This window comes from Acomys russatus, chromosome 18 (assembly GCF_903995435.1).
Source record: "Acomys russatus chromosome 18, mAcoRus1.1, whole genome shotgun sequence".
Lineage (NCBI taxonomy): Eukaryota > Metazoa > Chordata > Mammalia > Rodentia > Muridae > Acomys > Acomys russatus.
In genome coordinates, this window is record NC_067154.1 from 610,665 (window position 1) to 628,956 (window position 18,292).

Sequence of the window (18,292 nt, forward strand, 5' to 3'; positions counted from 1 at the left end):
TAAATGCTTTAGCATTGTGTTAATTCTGATTCATGTAGCGTATTGAAGACTCGTGGTAATTAGTACTGTTGCGTTAGGAGTATAGAGATAGTGTGTATAGCTCTCTGAAAACGGTCACCCTCACAATTCTTCTGTGCTGCGTGGCCGTGTTCATCAGCACTCATGCTGTGTGCGCCGTGTGTGCAAGGTCAGAGCCTGTGTTTGGACTCCGTATGTGCACTACTGTAAAGTACTGCTGGCCTGTCACCCTCTGTCCCACGTGCTCTCTTTGGTTTTTCCCACTCAACAGTTAGAAAAACAGACATGTGCTAATGTTCTTAATGCCTCGCACTGCATTGGAAATGCACTTTGATGTCTCTCATTGTGATAAACTTTGACCATGCTATGGGAAGAAGTAATTAACATTTAGGTAGGTTTTTCGTATTTTCATGCAATTACCCTGATAGGCTTCATGTAAATGTTAGAGAAGTATTATCCACTCTACTTTGGATTAAATGTACTTTAATTTTTTATAAATTTTTAGAGCAGATAGTATTGCAGTTATTCTGTTTATTTTCTGTGTTTATTATGTGCTTCAAGCAGTGACTATGGAGTGCAGGGCCCTGCACTTGCTGGGTGAATGCTGCCCATTGAGCTGTACCCAGGAAGTGCAGTGCTGGCCACTTTTCCTGAAACTAAACATCATGACTCTGGTAGTGCCTAGTTAGTGATTGGCAGTGGTTAGTTGATACATTTGAGACTTTTTGAATAAACCTCCTTATTTTTTATCCTGTGGTATCACATTTGATTTGTCATGTTAAACAAGAGAGCAAGCTGAGTGTGGTAGCAAGTACCTACAATCCTAGCTACTTGGAGGCTGAGGCCAGAGGCTATGGAGAGCAAGGCCTGCTCAGCAATAGTTTGACTAGACCTCATCTCCAAAACAACACCACACCCTGAAACAAACCAAACTGAAAACCACAGGAGGCTTCTTGCTGACAGAACTTTGAATAGCAATCTGTTCATTTCATTGAACATCAATATAAGTAATCGCCAATAAATGTTGATTCAAAGTACTTGCGCATATGCAGGGGACTTCCTGGCTACTAAAGGAAGTTACTGAAAGCAAATGCCCTGTCTTAGGCTTATCCTATACTTAGGGGAAACACATAAGAAAAATGTAGGAAGACAAACCTGTGTGCTGAGGAACGTGAGAGAGCTGGAGTCATTGAACAAACATGGAGGCATTTCTAGACAGTGCTCTGAAGAATTCTGCTAGACATTTGGCCCTGACTCCATCTTCAGCTCTGCAAAAACATTATAATAAATACATAAGCAATAATTGTGCTGCTCTTTGCTCTAAAACTTCTGTGAAAAAAGTTAAGCCTACCTCTAGTACTTAAAACTATTAATGTTCCTGAATATATTTACATGAAACTAAAGAGAGCCAAAGGGGAGCATAGAGAGGGGACAAAGGTGTTTCTGAGTAGAACAGCTCTATTTCCTGCCTCCTGGAGAGATCTAGAATTAGCAGTGCAGACAGCATGTTCCCGAGGCCCAGAAGCATTTTCATTGTGATATTTCCAATTTTACTTATTGGTGACTAAATCTTAACTGACATTGTCTAAGATACGAGTTAATGGAAAATCCCAATCAAGCTATTAAATGGCTGTGGCAGTTGATCAGCGTTGTTCCAACTGATTCCCAAGCTCTGTCTAAACTGGGAGAGTTATACGACAGCGAGGGAGACAAGTCCCAAGCATTCCAGTATTACTATGAGGTAGGTGTGTCCTCTCACTTCTAGGTTCTGACATCTTATGCGTTTTAAAGGGAATGGGCCATAAAATTTTAGAAAGACTTATTAGTTTAAAACTAATCATGATCTAGGTAAAATAAAACATTCCTTTTTTTTTTTTTTTTTTTTTTTTTTTTTCATTTTTTGAGACAAGGTTTTTCTGTGTAGCCTTGGCTGTCCTAGACTTGCTTTGTAGACCAGGCTGGCCTCGAACTCATGCCGAACCACCTGCCTCTGCCTCCTGAGTGCTGGGACTAAAGATATGTACCGCCATGCCCGGCTTAATAAAACATTCTTGAACTATAATTTTGATTCTATTTTGGGGGCCGGAGGGGGGATTCAAGACAGGGTCTCTCTATGTAAAAACCCTGGCTGTCCTGGCCTCGCTTTGTAGACCAGGCTGACCTTGCACTCACAGAGATCGGCCGGAGTGCTGGGATTAAAGGTGTGCACCACCATGCCCAACTGCTTTGATTTATTTTAGTTAAAATGAAAGCCATATATAATTGAAGACTGTCAAGTATGCCTAAGTTTTTCAAGTCTTGTGTAGTTTTAAAACTTGTAAAATTCTGTTGATAACTCATACTTTTTATAAATGAATCCGTTTATCAGATAACGTCATCAGGAGTATACTCTGTATTGCTATTGAAGTTACATTATCACCTTCTGTGTTTTCTCTAGTCATACAGGTATTTCCCTTCTAACATTGAGGTCATTGAGTGGCTTGGAGCTTATTACATTGATACCCAGTTCTGTGAAAAAGCCATTCAGTACTTTGAAAGAGCTTCCCTTATACAGTAAGTAACTGGATTTTATAGTTAATGTCTTGCATTGAGACTATTTTTACCCCTAAAAAATTAGTATTTGATAGACCTAATAAATTCATGTAAATACCTTTTTTTTCCCTTTGAGGCAGGGTTTCTCTGTGTAGCCGTGGCTGTCCTGGACTCACTTTGTAGACCAGGCTGGCCTCAAACTCTTAAGAGATCTGCCTGCCTCTGCCTCCCTAAGTGCTGGGATTGCAGGCGCATGCATCACAACAGCTGGCTCAAGAAAATACCTTAATGAATTGCTTTTATTTTCTTGTATTTTGTTCATCTTATTTTGTCTCTATTGTAGCAAATTTATGTTCTGTTACATAGGAATTTTAAATACCTTTTATAATACACTTTATCTGTTTTCCTTATCTGCACATCAGTGAGCAAGTAGAATTTATTTACAGATCAGAAAGTGACTTTCTCAGTCTTAGGACCACTTTACTGCTAGAAAAGTCTTAATAAAAGGAAGTTGTGTTGGTTTCAATTTACAGTTGCTGTACATTGTGGGTGCTGGGATTAAAGGTATGCGCCACCACTCCCTGCTGCTTAAATATATTTTTAAGTTCACATCAGAATGTTTTTCACATGTCTGATTCAAACATAACTGGAATGTATTATACCCTGCTTGGTCTTTGGCCAGATTAAATTATGAGATGAGGTGTAATTTGGAATCAGTAGAAGGATAGCGGAAGGCCCAGAGACGTAAGTAATGTCTGTGTAGATTCAGTGGCTCAGAGCTTGGGTTGTGACTCAGTGGTGCTGTACAAATGATTGTGCACTTCACAGTCAAACTCTCCATTGACAGTTTGTAATAAAAAGTAATTGCCTAATATAACTGTTAGGAGCTGGTGTACAACAGTAGACTCTGCAGATTGTGGGCGGTGTCAGAGGTTGGGATGGCTTTTGACAAAGGGAGTGTGTGTGACCTGGGGTCTAGCACAAGGAGCCGTGCTACTGCCTGGATTTGCTGAAGGTAAAAGTTTGGCAAGGCAAGAGAACTGGGAAGGCAGAAAGGAACTGCAAGGGGTATAAACTGGGTTAGAACCCTGGACATAGCATGTGGGTGGAGAAGTAACAGGCTTCAAGGATAAATGTAATACAGTTAACTACGTATTTTATGTAGATTGCACTGGGTAGGCTTAAAATTAATAACTTGTCACATAGAGTGTTGAGATTGAAGCCCAGCTCTGTCCAACCCCAAAGCTGGTAGGCTTGCTATCAAACTAGGGTGGAATTGGTAGGCTGTCTGGAAGCCACTAGGTAAGCAGAAAGGAGAATTGAAGAGTAGGGGAGTATTAAGCAGTTCCCTAGGCTGTTTCTCATTCAGATCTTAGGGTGAAGGGTTGTTTTTCAGAGATAGGATCTCCCGCTGTAGCCCAGGCTAGCTTAGAACTCATTGCATAGGCAAGGATGGCTCCAAAGCCACAGCACTCCTCCTGCCTCCGCCTCTCATGAGCACTGGGAATCCAAGCATGTCCCACCATGCCTGGTTTGGGCGTTTGTAATGTTAGTCTCCAGAGATCCTGGTTATGCTTATTCACTTTAGAAAAGAATGTGGTTCTTGTATAAGGTTTTTTTTTTTTTTTCATAAATAGAATAGAATAAATAGAATTCTCTTTCACGCTCCTTTTTTTTTTTTTTTTTTTTTTTTTTTTCTTTTTTTTTTACTAAAGCCTGGTTGTTCTAACATAAGCTCAAATAATTTTTAGGCTCTAAACTTGTGAGCCTGTGTATTATTAATAAGTATTAAATAAACAAAAGGTCAGAAGTATTAAAAGGAATTATAGGTAGAAAGCTTAATGAGTCTGCTTCACTGTCTCATTATTTTTGTTTCGTTTCTAATTTCCACTAATTTCTTTCTTTTATAGACCCACACAAGTGAAATGGCAGCTGATGGTAGCTAGCTGTTTTAGAAGAAGTGGTAAATATTTTGACTTTATTCATTCCTTATTTAGTTTGTGTCTTTTCTTTTAGGTAATTTCACATATAAATGTGTTCCAGTTGAATGTTTATTAAACACTAACTTTCTGAATAACTACATATAATTGAACCGTATCATATAAAAATAATTACTAAATGTAGAAAAAGTTTTGCTTACAAAGTAGGGGTGTTTTGTTTTTGTTTGGGGCAAGGGCGGAGACCGGCACTGGGTTTGATTTTAAGAGCAAGTCTTCTACCACTGAGTACACCCAGCCTGCAACGTGAGGTTAATCATGTGTTCCATAATTCCCCTAAAAATGGGTTGTTTCTCAGGGTTAGCCACAGCATATTCTTTTTATATTAGTTTCTATTTCCATTTTCTGCCTGAGTGGTTCTTAATTCAGAACTGGGACAGCAGGAACTGTGTATAATTTACAATAAAGTTCACTAGGTTCAGAGGTTTGTGTTTCTGTCCTAATGGAGATGCCTATAGCTTAGAATGCCAGATTCAACTAGAAGGTCAGTGTGACATTTATAAACACTCCCATAGACCAGAAAAATGCCCAAGAAGAGTCCCTGGCCCCACAGGAAGCATAGCTGAGGTTGTTGGTGCTCACTGGCGAGTATGAGATTTCCTGATACCTGTCAGTGTCTTCAGAGTGGCCCAGGCATACATCACAAAGTTAGTGCCGCCCTCAAGCACTAGAGGGCTCACTCTAACACTGCCATGGCTCCTGTCAGATAGACAGTTTGACTGTGAGGTGCACGTTCATTTGTGCAGGACCACTGAGTCACAGCCCAAGCTCTGCATTGATCTTAAAGCTAGGTACTTAATTATTTCTGTTGAGAAGTAAAAACTAATTTCAACCATTCCCTTCTACTCTAAACTTTTTTAGATTTTGTTTATTTGTTTACTTTTTTTGTTTTTCTGAGAGCCAGTGTTCCTGTGTAGCCGCGGCTGGCCTGAATCTCACTGTGCAGTCAGGCTGACCTACACTCAACAGCCATGCTCCTTCATCTGCTTCCTGAGCGCTGTTATAGCCACACAATACGTGGATTTTTCTTCTAGAATTATTCAAGAATGATAAATATTTGCTTGTGGCAAACAGGAGCATCTTCTACTACACTGTTAAAGTATGCCAATGCTTTAGATTAGAATCAAAATGTTTCTTAAATTTAATAAGATTTGTATATCCCTATACAGCTAGCTACTGTTACATTTTCCTCTTTCTTTCTTTACAGGTAACTACCAAAAGGCTCTAGATACTTACAAAGAGATCCACAGGAAGTTCCCAGAGAATGTTGAATGTAAGTGGCCTTATAGTTTATCACTTGAAGGCAAGGAAGGGAGCTGCACTGTGTGCTTTAGTAGATGGTCACACTGCTGTAGAAGCAGTATGCGTAAACAGACCCACAGTTGTGGTGCATATGCAGTCAGAAAATTTGACTCCGTAAATGTGCACTTTTATAGAATTTAGTTGTTGATAGGTTTTAGTATAATAACACATTCTGTTTATTATTAAAAACTCTGATCTCAAGCTTTTATAAAAAGATATACAAATAAATTGTGGAGAAAGCAGCTGTGCGCTGTTGGCAGAATGCTTGCTCCATATGAACAAAGTCCTGTTTTGATCCCCATACCAACTAAAACAAGATGTGGTGACTCATGCTTGTAGTCTTAATGCTGAGGAGGTGATGGCCAGAGGGTTAGAAGTTCAGAGTTCAAGGTCAGCCTTAGTTATGTAAGTTCATATAAAGTGATATTCTATAGAGAAGGCATTTGTAGGATTTTTATTGGAGTGTGTGTATATATATAATATGTGGGTAGGTACACGGGTGCCACAGCATGCATGCACAGACCATTGCACTATGGATTTTAAGTCTTTCACGGTGAAAACAAAAAATATTACAGCAGGAACTATAAGATCTGGTCTAAGAAAAACAGAAAATAGTTACCTTTTTTCACGGCATATTGCCAGTAAACTGTCTGTTTTGTCCTGACTTGCCTTGTAGTCAAAGAAAGCAAAAAGCAATTCTTTGAGAAGAAATCTTTTCATTCATGGTGAGGACAGTCATTGAGAGGTGTGGGAGGTGTTGAGAACAGCGCTGCAGCGAAGAGAACATCTTTCAAAAATCTTTTTCATTTTGTCCTCAAGAACAGTAAACACATGCAACAACACATTACAATAAGAACTCGTCTCTCCTGAGCCCAGTGTTCTGATGGTACAGCTTGATCTGAGAAGCAGGCAGTCTCAGCTTGGCTCTTGTAAGCGTGCCACTGCAGAGGACTGAGGTGTCCCATGCTGATCAGAAGTAGGTTGAGTACTCACAGCCACAGCACACAGACACCAGTGAGGGATTGGCCCACAGGACAGGCACTTGTAGAACTTGTAAAGAGTGCAGACTTCTAGCTCTTTCTTCAGAGGCTGTTTAGGTTTGCAGTGGACCCAGGCACCCATTTTCCCCGTTTCCTTTTGAAAACCTTTCTGTGTGGTCCTAGTCAGTAGAGATCACTCGGGCGCTGGTGTGTATGAAAGTGGGACCTACCGGCCTGGCACCTGAAGTTGGTTGACTGAGGGGTCTCTGCAGGTCAGACAGGGAAGTCTGATGCTAGGCAGTTCAGTTCCTTGTCAGCATATTTAAAACACAGTGAAATTTGGGAAAAGGTTTCTAGGCAACAATCAGTCCACTCAGTTGAGGTCCAGCCACACAGTAAATCTTAGGGAGGGAAGAGAGTGCGGAATTTGGTGAGGTCTGCCTCTATGGCAAAAGGTGGATGAGTCGGCCACACCTACTTTCTTTGTCCACAGATAACAAAGAGGTCACCAGGTCCTTAACAAAATCCCACTCTCAGCATTCTTGGCAAGAAAACAGGTATTTTATTTCCTCCACTGAGGAGAGGCCACTGTGTGCTTAACATTCCTGGTTTACCTAATGATCTGTGGGCACAGGGACCTTTGTGGCCCCTGCAGTTGATCCTGGAGTGTGCAGGCCATCTAGCAGGTTCCACAAGCAGCACCCTCACCTCCACCTGCAGGATCTGACTGGTGCTCCCGCCCCAGCTGTGAAGCCTGCAGGCTCCAGGCTGCAGGATCTGACTGGTACTACACAGGGCCGGCACCCATGTGAAAAGCCTGCCATGGTGGCACATGCCTGGAACCCTAGTGCTGCTGCAACACATGTAGGAGGAGTCTGGGGCTTCCTGGCGAGCCAGTCCGATCAAACCAACAAGCTCCAGGTCCAATGAGAGGCCCTGTCTCAAAAAATAAGATGGAGAGCAATTGAGGAAGACATCAGCACCCACATAAGTGCATGTACACCCATACACACATGCATACATATACACATGTATACATCTCGTGCATGTACTCAAGCACAGAAGATATTTAACAGTCAAAATGAATAACTTTGAAGTAGGCGAAAGAGAAGCATAAGTTAAGGGTTTATGTAGAGGAAACGTAGAAGGAAGAGAGTTGGGGGTGGTGATGTCAGTCAGCGAGGGGCAGGTGTTCTCTGGTGTTGTGACGTGAGTTGAGCTATCTGGACTCTCTTAACAAAGTCACCGTAGTATATAGAGGAGATTGTGCATCTGGAGTGAAATTACTAAGAGATAGACTGGCTGAGGTGGATGAATGGGTGAGCCGTCCCAGGACAGATCATAAGTCAATAGGACCAAAAGTGGACCTAGCTTAACACTAACATTCAAGTGCAGTCGAAGAAACTGATTGGATAGGAAAGGAAATCAGGAGAGCAGAGAGGTCAGGAAAACAAGAGTAATGCCCCCATGCCAAGGAAGATGGACTTGAAGAAGACATGATGGCTTGTGAAGCTTTGAGTTGGGTCTGTCACTCAGTGGCAGTGCTTGCATGATACAAAGATGCTCTGGATTTCATATCCAGCACTGAGGGAAAAAAAAACTGTAGAAGGTCCCAGTCAGAAGCCACTGATTTGGGGAAGTCACTGGGGAAGTAGAGGTAGAAACAGAAGAGCAGCAGGTGTGAAATGAGGAGTGGCCCACTTTGGACAGTGCAGTCCAGGGAAGCTTTCCTCAAGGATGGACGAGGTGACCATCTGTTGGCTGCAGGGAATGGTGTCATATAAAAGGAGAAGCCATAGATGTGCCAGAGAGCAGAGCAGTGGGAAACAATGTCTGCAGGAGTGCAGTGAACCATAAACAGTGGACAGGTGAATTCTGAAAAGATCCGCACACCTACACAAGAGAGGGCCTGAGAGTTGGCCAACTGAAACAGGAGGACATTGGACCAGCATGCTTGTAGGCAGGAACAGAAACAAGGGAAGGGCACTCTTCTCTGTTGGTAAATATAGAGTCTGGATGGCAGTTGTGGTAAGGGGAGAAATATGCTGTATACCTCCTTACTCCAAGGTTGTCAAAAAGTATGTTGTAACCTGGCAGGATAGTAGGTGCCTACAGCCCAGCCGCAGGAAGCTAGACAAACAGCCTGGGCAGCATGGTGAGAGCAGGAGAGAGAATGTGGTGCCAGCACACCCACTGTGTGAGCAGCACCCTGCTCCTGTGGAGAGGGGCACAGTGACGCCCCTGGGAGCTGGAATGAGTTACCCATCGGGAGCCTGAGTGGTTGGAAGTTTGGATTCATGGAGTCTTCTGCTTTGTAACTCATCCCAAGGAAATAGGCACATTTGAAACTACTTTTTTCAATTAAATAAATACAATTTCAGCATATTATAGGTATCTTTCAGGTATTAGAAACTATTTTTAGGAGCTAGACATATAACTTAGTTCATAGAGTACTTGTCCAGAAACCAAGAAGCACTAAGTTTGATCTCCAGCATTGCTGAGGCTGGGCATGGCGTTGCTTGCCTTGGAGACGGAGAAAAAGGGTTAGAAGTTGTAGGCTAGCCCAGGTACACAGTGAGTCCACATGAGTCCCTGTCTCAAAACCAAAACTAGCTTTCGCTTATTCTCTCTCTCTCTCTCTCTCTCTCTCTCTCTCTCGGTTTATTTGTTTGTTTGTTTTTCAAGACAGGGTTTCTCTGTGTAGCCTTGGCTGATCTGGACTCGCTTTGTAAACCAGGCTGGCCTCAAACTCACAGTGATCCACCTGCCTGTGCCTCCCGAGTGCTGGGATTACAGACATGCGCCACCACGCCCTGGCTTTGCTTATTCTCTTGATAACTAACAAGAGAACAAAGACATAAAATGCTTAGTGTTGTCTGGGGGTAGAGAAGACATGATCAACTTTTATTTTTCTTCGTACTTTTACATATTTTATAAATACTCTACTATAATCTGCTTTGCTTTTGTATTGATAGAAACAAATTATTTTGTTTTGGTTTTTCTGAGACAGAGTTTCTCTATATGTTGCCCTGGCTGTTGTGGACTCACTTTGTAGATCAGGTTGGCCTCCCAAGTGCTGAGATTACAGCCATGTGCCGCCACACCCAGCAAAACAATTTATTTTGAAATTACACAAAAAAACTCAAAGTAGTGAGACAACAGACAGTAGAAGTCTTACTAATTAATTTCATTCTCATTAGTTAAAAAGAAAATCACTTTGCTTGTGTGTTTGCTTGTTTTATTTTTAACTTACTCTTTGTGTCCTAAAGCTTTGTTCTTTTGAGACAGGATCTCACTCTTATCCAGGCTGGAACTATGGCAATCCCCCTGTCTCAGCCTCCCAATTCTGTCTGGGATTACAGATGTAAGCCTCCATACCTTATTTAATTTTGCTAATTTTATGAATACAATCTTAAATCCAAAAGTAAGCTCTAATATACATAATATTATATACAGCAGCAACAGCAGCAGTAAAGCAGGCTTAGTGGCTTGTGCCTATAATCTCAGCTCTGTGGACGTAAAGCTACAAGGTCAGGGGCTCAGGTCATTGTCAGCTACCTAGCAAGTTTGAGGCCAGCCTGGGACACATGAGACCTGTCTCTAAATAAATAAATCATTTGTGTAAGCACAGCTAAACATGTTGAGTGAAAGTTTGTAAGTGGAAAAAAAAAAAAGAAAGTATGTAAATGATGAAAAGATTTTATTACTGTTTTATGCAGTGAAGTGATGAACACACAGAAGTTCCTGGTGTGGAAGTGTGGGATAGATGGGAAGAGCACATAGGCAGAGGCAACGTACAGGAATATTCTAGTTCCTCCCCATGGTATCAGCCCAGAGGCGTACACATCCACTCTCTCTTGTAATTATCTTATACATATTTAATGTTGGCTTCAAGCCTGACTATAAAGTACATGCTTCTTTAATGTGAATAATATTGATTAGAAGAATGAATTTACCAACAGTAAAAAGAATATTTATTGGTGTGTCATCATCCTCATCCTTATCTGTGTGGTCTACATTTTGTATCTAAGTCTCCCTTATGAATCTTTATGTTGCAGCTGAGTTCCTATCCAGTGAATGTGTTTAGGGTCGGGTAAGAAGTTTAAAAACAAAAACAAAAAAATCTTGCTACATAGCCCTGGCTGTTCCAGAACTTACTCTGTAGAACAGGTGACTTCAAACTTACAGAGATCCACCTGCCTCCACCTCCCAAGTGCTGGGAATAAAGGCATGCACCACCACACCTGTCGATAATTTTGTTTTAAGAGAAAATGAAATATTGTCAGCATCCAGCCTCTGCCAAAAGGCCAGGCTTACTGATTTGTGGGGTTGAAACTGCTCTGTGCATCTTTCTTATTTATTTATTTATTTATTTATTTATTTATTTATTTTTAGGTTTGCGTTTCTTAGTTCGTCTCTGCACAGATATTGGATTAAAAGAAGTTCAAGAATATGCCACAAAACTCAAGAGGTTGGAAAAAATGAAAGAAATGAGGGAACAGGTATCTCATATGGGCCGAAAACTACTGTCTGTTAATTTTCAAAATGTCAGCCTGCTGTAACTGAAATGGACAGCACTAGGAGCTTGCATCAAAAAGCAGAGCTGGAATTTTACTCAACTGTAACAAAATAATGAAATTTGCTGGAAAATGAATGGAATGTATTATATTAAGTGAGGCAACTCAAACTGAGAAGGACAAAAACCGTATGTTCTCTTTCATGTGTACATCCGTGTGTGTGTGTGTGTGTGTGTGTGTGTGTGTGTGTGTGTGTGTGTGTGTGTCTAAATCCTAAAACTAGAAAGGAGACCAAGAGAGGGTAGAAATGGGGGATGAGGGAAGGGTGAGGATTGGCATAAGGACACGTGAAACACGAAAGAGGAAAGAGATGGGTTGAGGGCACAAGGGAGGATCGAGGGTAGCGGGGTAGAGAGCTGAGAGGAGGGAGAGTCTCCTAAAGCACATTCTGTTCAAAGTACTGCAATGATATCTGTACTGTGTATGCCAATTTTCAAAACGAGAAAATATCTCAGAAGCCAATATAGAACTAACTTCACTTGGAAAACTAAAATCTGAGAATGGCATGCGTACATTTGCAGTCACTTGAGCGGATATTTCCATTTCAACCATTGCTTTTTTTAATTATTGAAATTATAGTTGTTTCCCCCAGCAAATAAAGTAATGATAAAATGCAAAACAACATTTAAAGCAGAGTTGAAGAGCTGGGGCTGTATCTCAAGATAGAGCGCTTTCTTAACACACAGGCCCTGGGTCAGTGCCTAGCATGGTGAGGAAGGGAGAGGCAGCGTAGTTTCCCTTCTGCTCTGTGACAGGCTCAGAATTCCAGGCTCGGGGGCCAGAGGCTAAGGGAGAGTCCTTAGTGCAGAGCCGCTAGCAGATAAAGAGTTGTCATTTTCCAGAAGATGGAGTAACTTAGAGGTTAGTTTGGAAACTTGATTTTTATTAGTGAGAACTGTCTCCCCTGAAAGCCTGTCACTTGCTGTGGCATCAGCATTTCATTCCTTGGGTGTCTTTGGGTGGCAGAGTATAGTGCAGAGACTATAAACAGGCATGGCAGACACTGTAGTGCGTTTCTGCAGCAGATGGACTGGCAGTGTGTCCACTTTCCCCAAAGAATTGTCTCTCATATATGAGCCTAGAACATGTAGGTTGTACATGAGTTTTGAATATTTGCCTTTCATCATGTTCTAAAAGCTAATATTAACATATTAGAAATGGAACTCACTCTGTAGACCAGGCTGGCCTTGAACTCACAGAGAACCTGCCACTGCCTTCCTAGTGCTGGGGTTAAAGACATATCCTCAGCTAGAAATAAATTTCTAAGTGAGGAATAGTGTAGTAGCAAATGACTTTTTTCCAAAAATGTGATTATCCTGGCTTTAGAAAAGATCTGATTCCACGTGAGCGTGCAGAAAGTGGCTGGTTGTCTTTGCTTCTAAGGTGTGACTGATCTCTTGTAAAAATATTATAAGCAAACTAGTTTTACTTTCAAAGTCTTTAAAACATCAAGTTGATATTTATGTACTAAGCTAGGCTACACTGTTAAAATCTTCTGTAGTGGCCAGTCCTTTAACTGTACCAAATGCTCAGGAAATTAGACACATAGACTGCTGTAAGTAAAAGTGCAAATGATTATGATTGTAATTATGTATTTAATAAGAATCAGAAAGTATGCCTTTGGACAAAGCATATTTCAGAGTTGAGGTCACTGTTCAAGGCTCCTCGTAGAGAACCCTGGGTGCATGTGTGCAGAGCTGGAATCTCCACATGGAACAAGCAGAGCCTGGGTACCGGGTCCTTACAGTCTGCAGTGAGCCCAGGCTTCCCCAGGTGCAGCTGCTTATGCAGCCTCAGGCCCTGGAGCCTGGTTCCCTACATTCCTAACAAGAGTTCCTTCTCAGCCCTCAGAAATAGCCTCTTCGCTTCATGGCGCTTCCTTGTGGCCAGTTCATAAGCAGCTTCTGTTTTGCTTTTGAGACAGAGTCTCACTTTGTAACCCATACCTATGGGTTACCTGGAACTTTCTCTGCAACTCCAGTTAGACTCAAACTGATGGCAATTCTTTTTCCTCGGCCTGCTGGGATTACATTATGGTCTTGGTGTGGTGGCACACACATGTAATCCCAGCAGGCCGAGGAAAAAGAGAATAAACATCACAGGAACAAGCCATTTGCCAGGGACCCTAAAGGAATAGAGAACTCTTTTTAACAAATAAATGACTTGTTTTATCTGTAGGGTTTGTTTGTTTTTGAAATGGGGTCTCTCTGTGTAGCGTTGGCTGTTTTGGAACTCACTCTGTAGACCAGACTGGCCTTGAACTCACAGAGATCCACCTGCCTCTGTCTCCTGAGTGCTGGGAATAAAAGTGTGAGCTGCAACACCTGGCTTGCAGTTGATTCTTATTCCTGGATGGCTCACTCAAACTCTCCCATGTTTGCTCACCTATCACCCACATCAGCAGTTCTGTGCCTATTGAGCGCCTCCTTAAATGCTTCCTCAGTGGCCTCACTGTAACCTTGAAGCCTACTGTCACCTAGACATCGTCTGTCATTACAGCTTTCCCTTAGTATTTCATACTCCACCATTGACATACGTCAGTCTCTTCATATATAAAGTCTTCGTCCACATCCATGAAGTGCCAAAAGAGCACTAATACTCCCCAGTGTCTTTGAGACCTCTTTGTCTTCCACAGACTGCTCCCTGGCTCCTTTTCTTCTCTCCCCTTTCCATCTGTGACTCTATTTGCCTAAGAACTTTGTTTTCTTTGTTCTTTAGTAATTCTCCTTGCATCATACATTGAGGAAACATTTTCTGGATGTTCTCTCACTTAAGTTTGGTTTGTCAATATGGAATGGAGGGAGCAATACAAGAGAAAGATCATAGGAATAAGAAGCGTTAAAAGAGGAAGAATTAACACTAACGCGTGTGAACGCAGAGTCTCAGATAATTGGTATGGGTCCCATTTCAGTTTGTTGTTCTCAGATTGTGAGCCTATGGGGCAGGTCTCTGTTTCCTGGCTTGTTTAAGGAAAAAAAGCATTATTGGTTGTGGAAGAAAATATAATAAATTTCTAAATTAAGAATGTTCTCTTCTAGTGTTGAACTTGAAGCTTTGTTATCTGTACATTTCTTGTTTGGAATCAATCCTTAGGGTTTTCCCCCTAAATAATAAAAATTTCTTCAGAGAAGAGACATCATTGTTGATATATAGGTATAGATATATTTTATCTAAACATTTCCACATTGCTGGGTACACAATTCTCTTTTTAATATTGATAATTTTTTATGGCCCGTCAACTTTTAGGGTTTCCGTTGGTTAGCTTTGTTTTTTGCTCTAGTTCTTGTCCCCTATAATTTTATTTGAGTTCTTCCTGCAAGAGAAGTTGGCCAGAGACGTTCTTGGCAATTGCCATGTGATTGAAACCAAGACTATTTTACGCATACCCAGCACACCTGGAACTGCTGGAGATGCAGAACTGACCCTGTCCTCAGAAAGAAAAGGAGGAAAGCAGGACCATCCATCTTCCTTCTGCTAACACAGTGGGTTGGCATCAAGAAGGAGAGCCAAAACACAGAGCTTAGGTGACCTGTTTGTGAGTGTCCCAGCATCCTTCTCCATGTTTCCAGCAGCAGCGTTCCCTTTAGTTAACTTCAGTACATCAGCTTAGCTAGACGTTACAACCATGGGGCTGGGAGTGTAGCTCACTCAGAGCATGTGAGACACACTGAGCTCCATCCTTAGCCGTGCAGAGGAAAACAGCAGCTTGTGTTCATGGAATGCCTTTTAGAGGCAGGCTCTGGCTAAGCATTCAAGATATGTCAAGTAATTCAACCATCTCAGTGATCTTGTGGTGCTGAAAACAATCATTATTGGCACTTTTTATGGATGAGAAACAGATCCACAGTGGCTACAGAACTTGATCCTTGTCATGTGTGTTAGCTCTAGCTTGCTCTCTCCCTCCCTTCCTCCCTCCCTCTTTCCTCTTCCTCTACCATCTTTTTTCAAAATAAGAGAACTGTGTCGTTTTCTTATTATTCAAACAATAAATATTCTTTAAAAACTTTCGAGCTGGACCTGGAAGCTAATCCTAACTGCTCAGGAGGCTGAGGCAGGAGAATGGCAAATTTTGGCCAACCTGAGCAAATCAACAAGACTGTCTTTTTTGGGTTTTTTTCTCTGTGTAGCCTTGGCTGTCTTGCACTAGCTTGGTAGACCAGGCTGGCCTCAAACTCAGAGATCCACCTGCCTCTGCCACCCAAGTGCTAGGATTACAGGTATTTGCCACTGTGCCTGGCCAAGACTATGTCTTAAATAATTAAGAGGAGTAGAGCTACAACTCGGTGTCTAAGCACTTCCCTGGTATGTGCTCAGTTCCAGTGCCATGGGAAGGGAATTCAGGCAGATTACTTTGTAAATAATTTTGGTTTACTGAGACAGGATCTCACGAAGTTCTCCTAGTTCATCTCAAGTACATGATCCTGCCTCTGCTTCCCCAGGGCTGACACTGCAGTCATGGGCCACTGTAACCCACTCTAAACAACTTTTTATTCAAATAAAATGTATAAAGAAGAAGGTGAAAGTTATTCATAACACTTGTGGAGATGACTTAATATATTATGCTTCTAAGCCTTTTCACAAATGCAACATGCAACATGCAAAATACATATATTTTTCTTTTTTTCCCCCCAAGACAGGGTTTCTCTGTGTACTCACTTTGTAGACCAGGTTGGCCTCTAAATTACAGTGATTCTCCTGCCTCTGCCTCCCAAGAGAGCTGGGACTAAAGGCATGCACCACCACACCAGGTTCCTGTTTGACTTTCATAGTTTAATGCTCTTTTTCCAGAAGGTTCCTTCAATCTCTCTACCCACTTGACCTTTATTTTCTCATCTCAGAGGTGCCGGGGCCCCTCCCATTCACCCTGCTGGCTGCTGCTTTTGTGTTCTACCCTGTGATGGGGACTCTTCCTCTGCCCAGCCTAGCAGGAGCTGTTAGCCCTGCCTGAGTTCCTTCTATTTGATCTCGGCTTTGCCTACCTGCTTTACTTCTCACTTCTCACTGACAGTACATGACAAAAACTTCCGGCCAGCTCTGGAATCCCTGAGGGCATGCAAGAGTCCTACCCATGGCCTGGTGGGATTGCTGTTGGCATAGCGGTGTCCCTAGAGGCTTTCCTCTGCATCTGCTGAGAAACAGTGTTGTCACCTGAGGTACTGTCTCTACCTGGTATACAGTATCAGAAGTGAACAGCTGACTAAGGCTTCAAGGTTCCTTCTCTTTGAAATGCAGTGTCATCCTGGTGATTTGTATACAGAATCCTTGCCATACCTGTTAACAGTGGCTGGCCCCTAAGATTCCTTCTGGTGGGATTTGTTGATTTATTTTTTATTGGTTTAATGTGTGTATGAGAGGAGAGAGGAAGAAAGAGTGAGAGCTACAAGGAGATACAGAGAGGGGGGATGTGAGCTAGCATGTGTCAGAGTGTGTATGTGAAGGTCAGAGAAGAACTTTCAGGAGTTGGTTCTTTGCTTCCACTGTGGGTTTAGGGGTAGAATTGCTTTTACCCACTGAGCCATCTGGCCATAGTTTGCCGGTTTTGAGTGCCCATGGATGTTGAGCTGGAAGTAAGGATAAACATAGGCTGATGGGAAAACCTTGAGCCAGCAGAGATAAGGGGGAGCCACCAGGGACACATATAGCATCTCTGAATGGAAGAGCTGGAGTCTGGTAGGTGAGGAGGGAAGCCACATGCCTAACAGGATGATCCCACCTCTAGTTCATGCAGCAATCAGGACCTTACTTGCCACGGGAGAATGGAAGAGAAAACAGAGTTTTATGGGCTTAGGCCAAGATGCCAAATATATCATTGGTGTCCTGCAGTGTCCATCTGTGTGCTTGGCCATTTCCCAGTACCCTGGGAAGAAGGTAAGTCACAGAAGCAACAGAGGCTTTGGTTTCTCTTGGTGAGTGAGCCAGAAAAATGAGTCCGACAAGGGATGACCAAGACAGGCCAGGAGTCTAGATGGACAGAAAGAAGAGACTTAGTGGTTGTTAGGAAAATAGGGATCACACAGGGGAGTGGAAGGTTGTGGCTGAGGACAGGGACAGCGTGGTGGATAGAATCATTTGGTGGTCACGGAAGCTCACACCTGCTCCAGCCTAGGACCACCTGAGCAGGATGTAAGGTCCATCTCACATTTGATAGGGTAGCTCTGGAATTGGATACTGTGATGCTTACAGCATGGCTCTTTCTGTATAGGATTGCTTTGGCTACTTGGGGTCTTTAGTTTTTAGTTTTTGTTTTCAAGACAAGATTTCTCTGTGTAGCCTTAGCTGTCCTGAGCTTGCTTTGTAGACCAGGCTGGCCCTGCACTCACAGTGTTCTGTCCTGCCTCTGCCTCCCTGAATCCTGGGATTAAAGGGGTGAGCCACTATGCTCAGCTATGGGGTCTTTAGTTCTATTCCTAGTTTCTCCAAGTCTTTTATCATGAAGAGATGTTGAATATGTCAAAGGCTTTTTGTACATCTATTGAGGTAATCATGTGGATTTCTGTACTTATATCTGCTCATGTGCTGTATTGCATCTGTTGAACTATTCTACATCCTTGCAATGAAGCCATCTTAGCTAAGATGTATCATCTTTTTAATATGTTCTTGAATTCAGTTTTCAAGCATTTCATTGAAAAATTTTTAAAAGACTTATCTATTTATTATTATTAATATAGTGCTCTGCCTGCATGCATGTATAACTGCAGGTCAGAAGAGGGCATGAGGTCACATTATAGATGGTTGTGAGCCACCATGCGGGAATTGAGCTCAAGACCCCTGGAACAGCAGACAGTGCTCTTAACTGCTGAGCCATCTCTTCAGCCCCATATTCTCAATTTTTTTTTCTCTGACCTTACCCAGTTTTGGTATTAAAGTACTGCTATACCAAACTCAT

The 18,292-nt window shown here is 42.2% G+C and overlaps 1 protein-coding gene across 3 annotated transcripts in view; it reads left to right on the top strand.

Moving 5' to 3' along the window:
* The window catches only part of Ift88 (intraflagellar transport 88), an 88,972-nt gene that overhangs the window by 53,498 nt on the left and 17,182 nt on the right, over positions 1-18,292 (top strand). For all 3 annotated transcript variants that reach the window (XM_051160619.1, XM_051160620.1, XM_051160618.1), the window contains exons 19-23: positions 1,609-1,759; positions 2,456-2,571; positions 4,461-4,513; positions 5,755-5,820; positions 11,225-11,331. In XM_051160619.1, the coding sequence (XP_051016576.1) occupies positions 1,609-1,759; positions 2,456-2,571; positions 4,461-4,513; positions 5,755-5,820; positions 11,225-11,331 (493 nt within the window). The remainder of the gene's footprint in view (positions 1-1,608; positions 1,760-2,455; positions 2,572-4,460; positions 4,514-5,754; positions 5,821-11,224; positions 11,332-18,292) is intronic.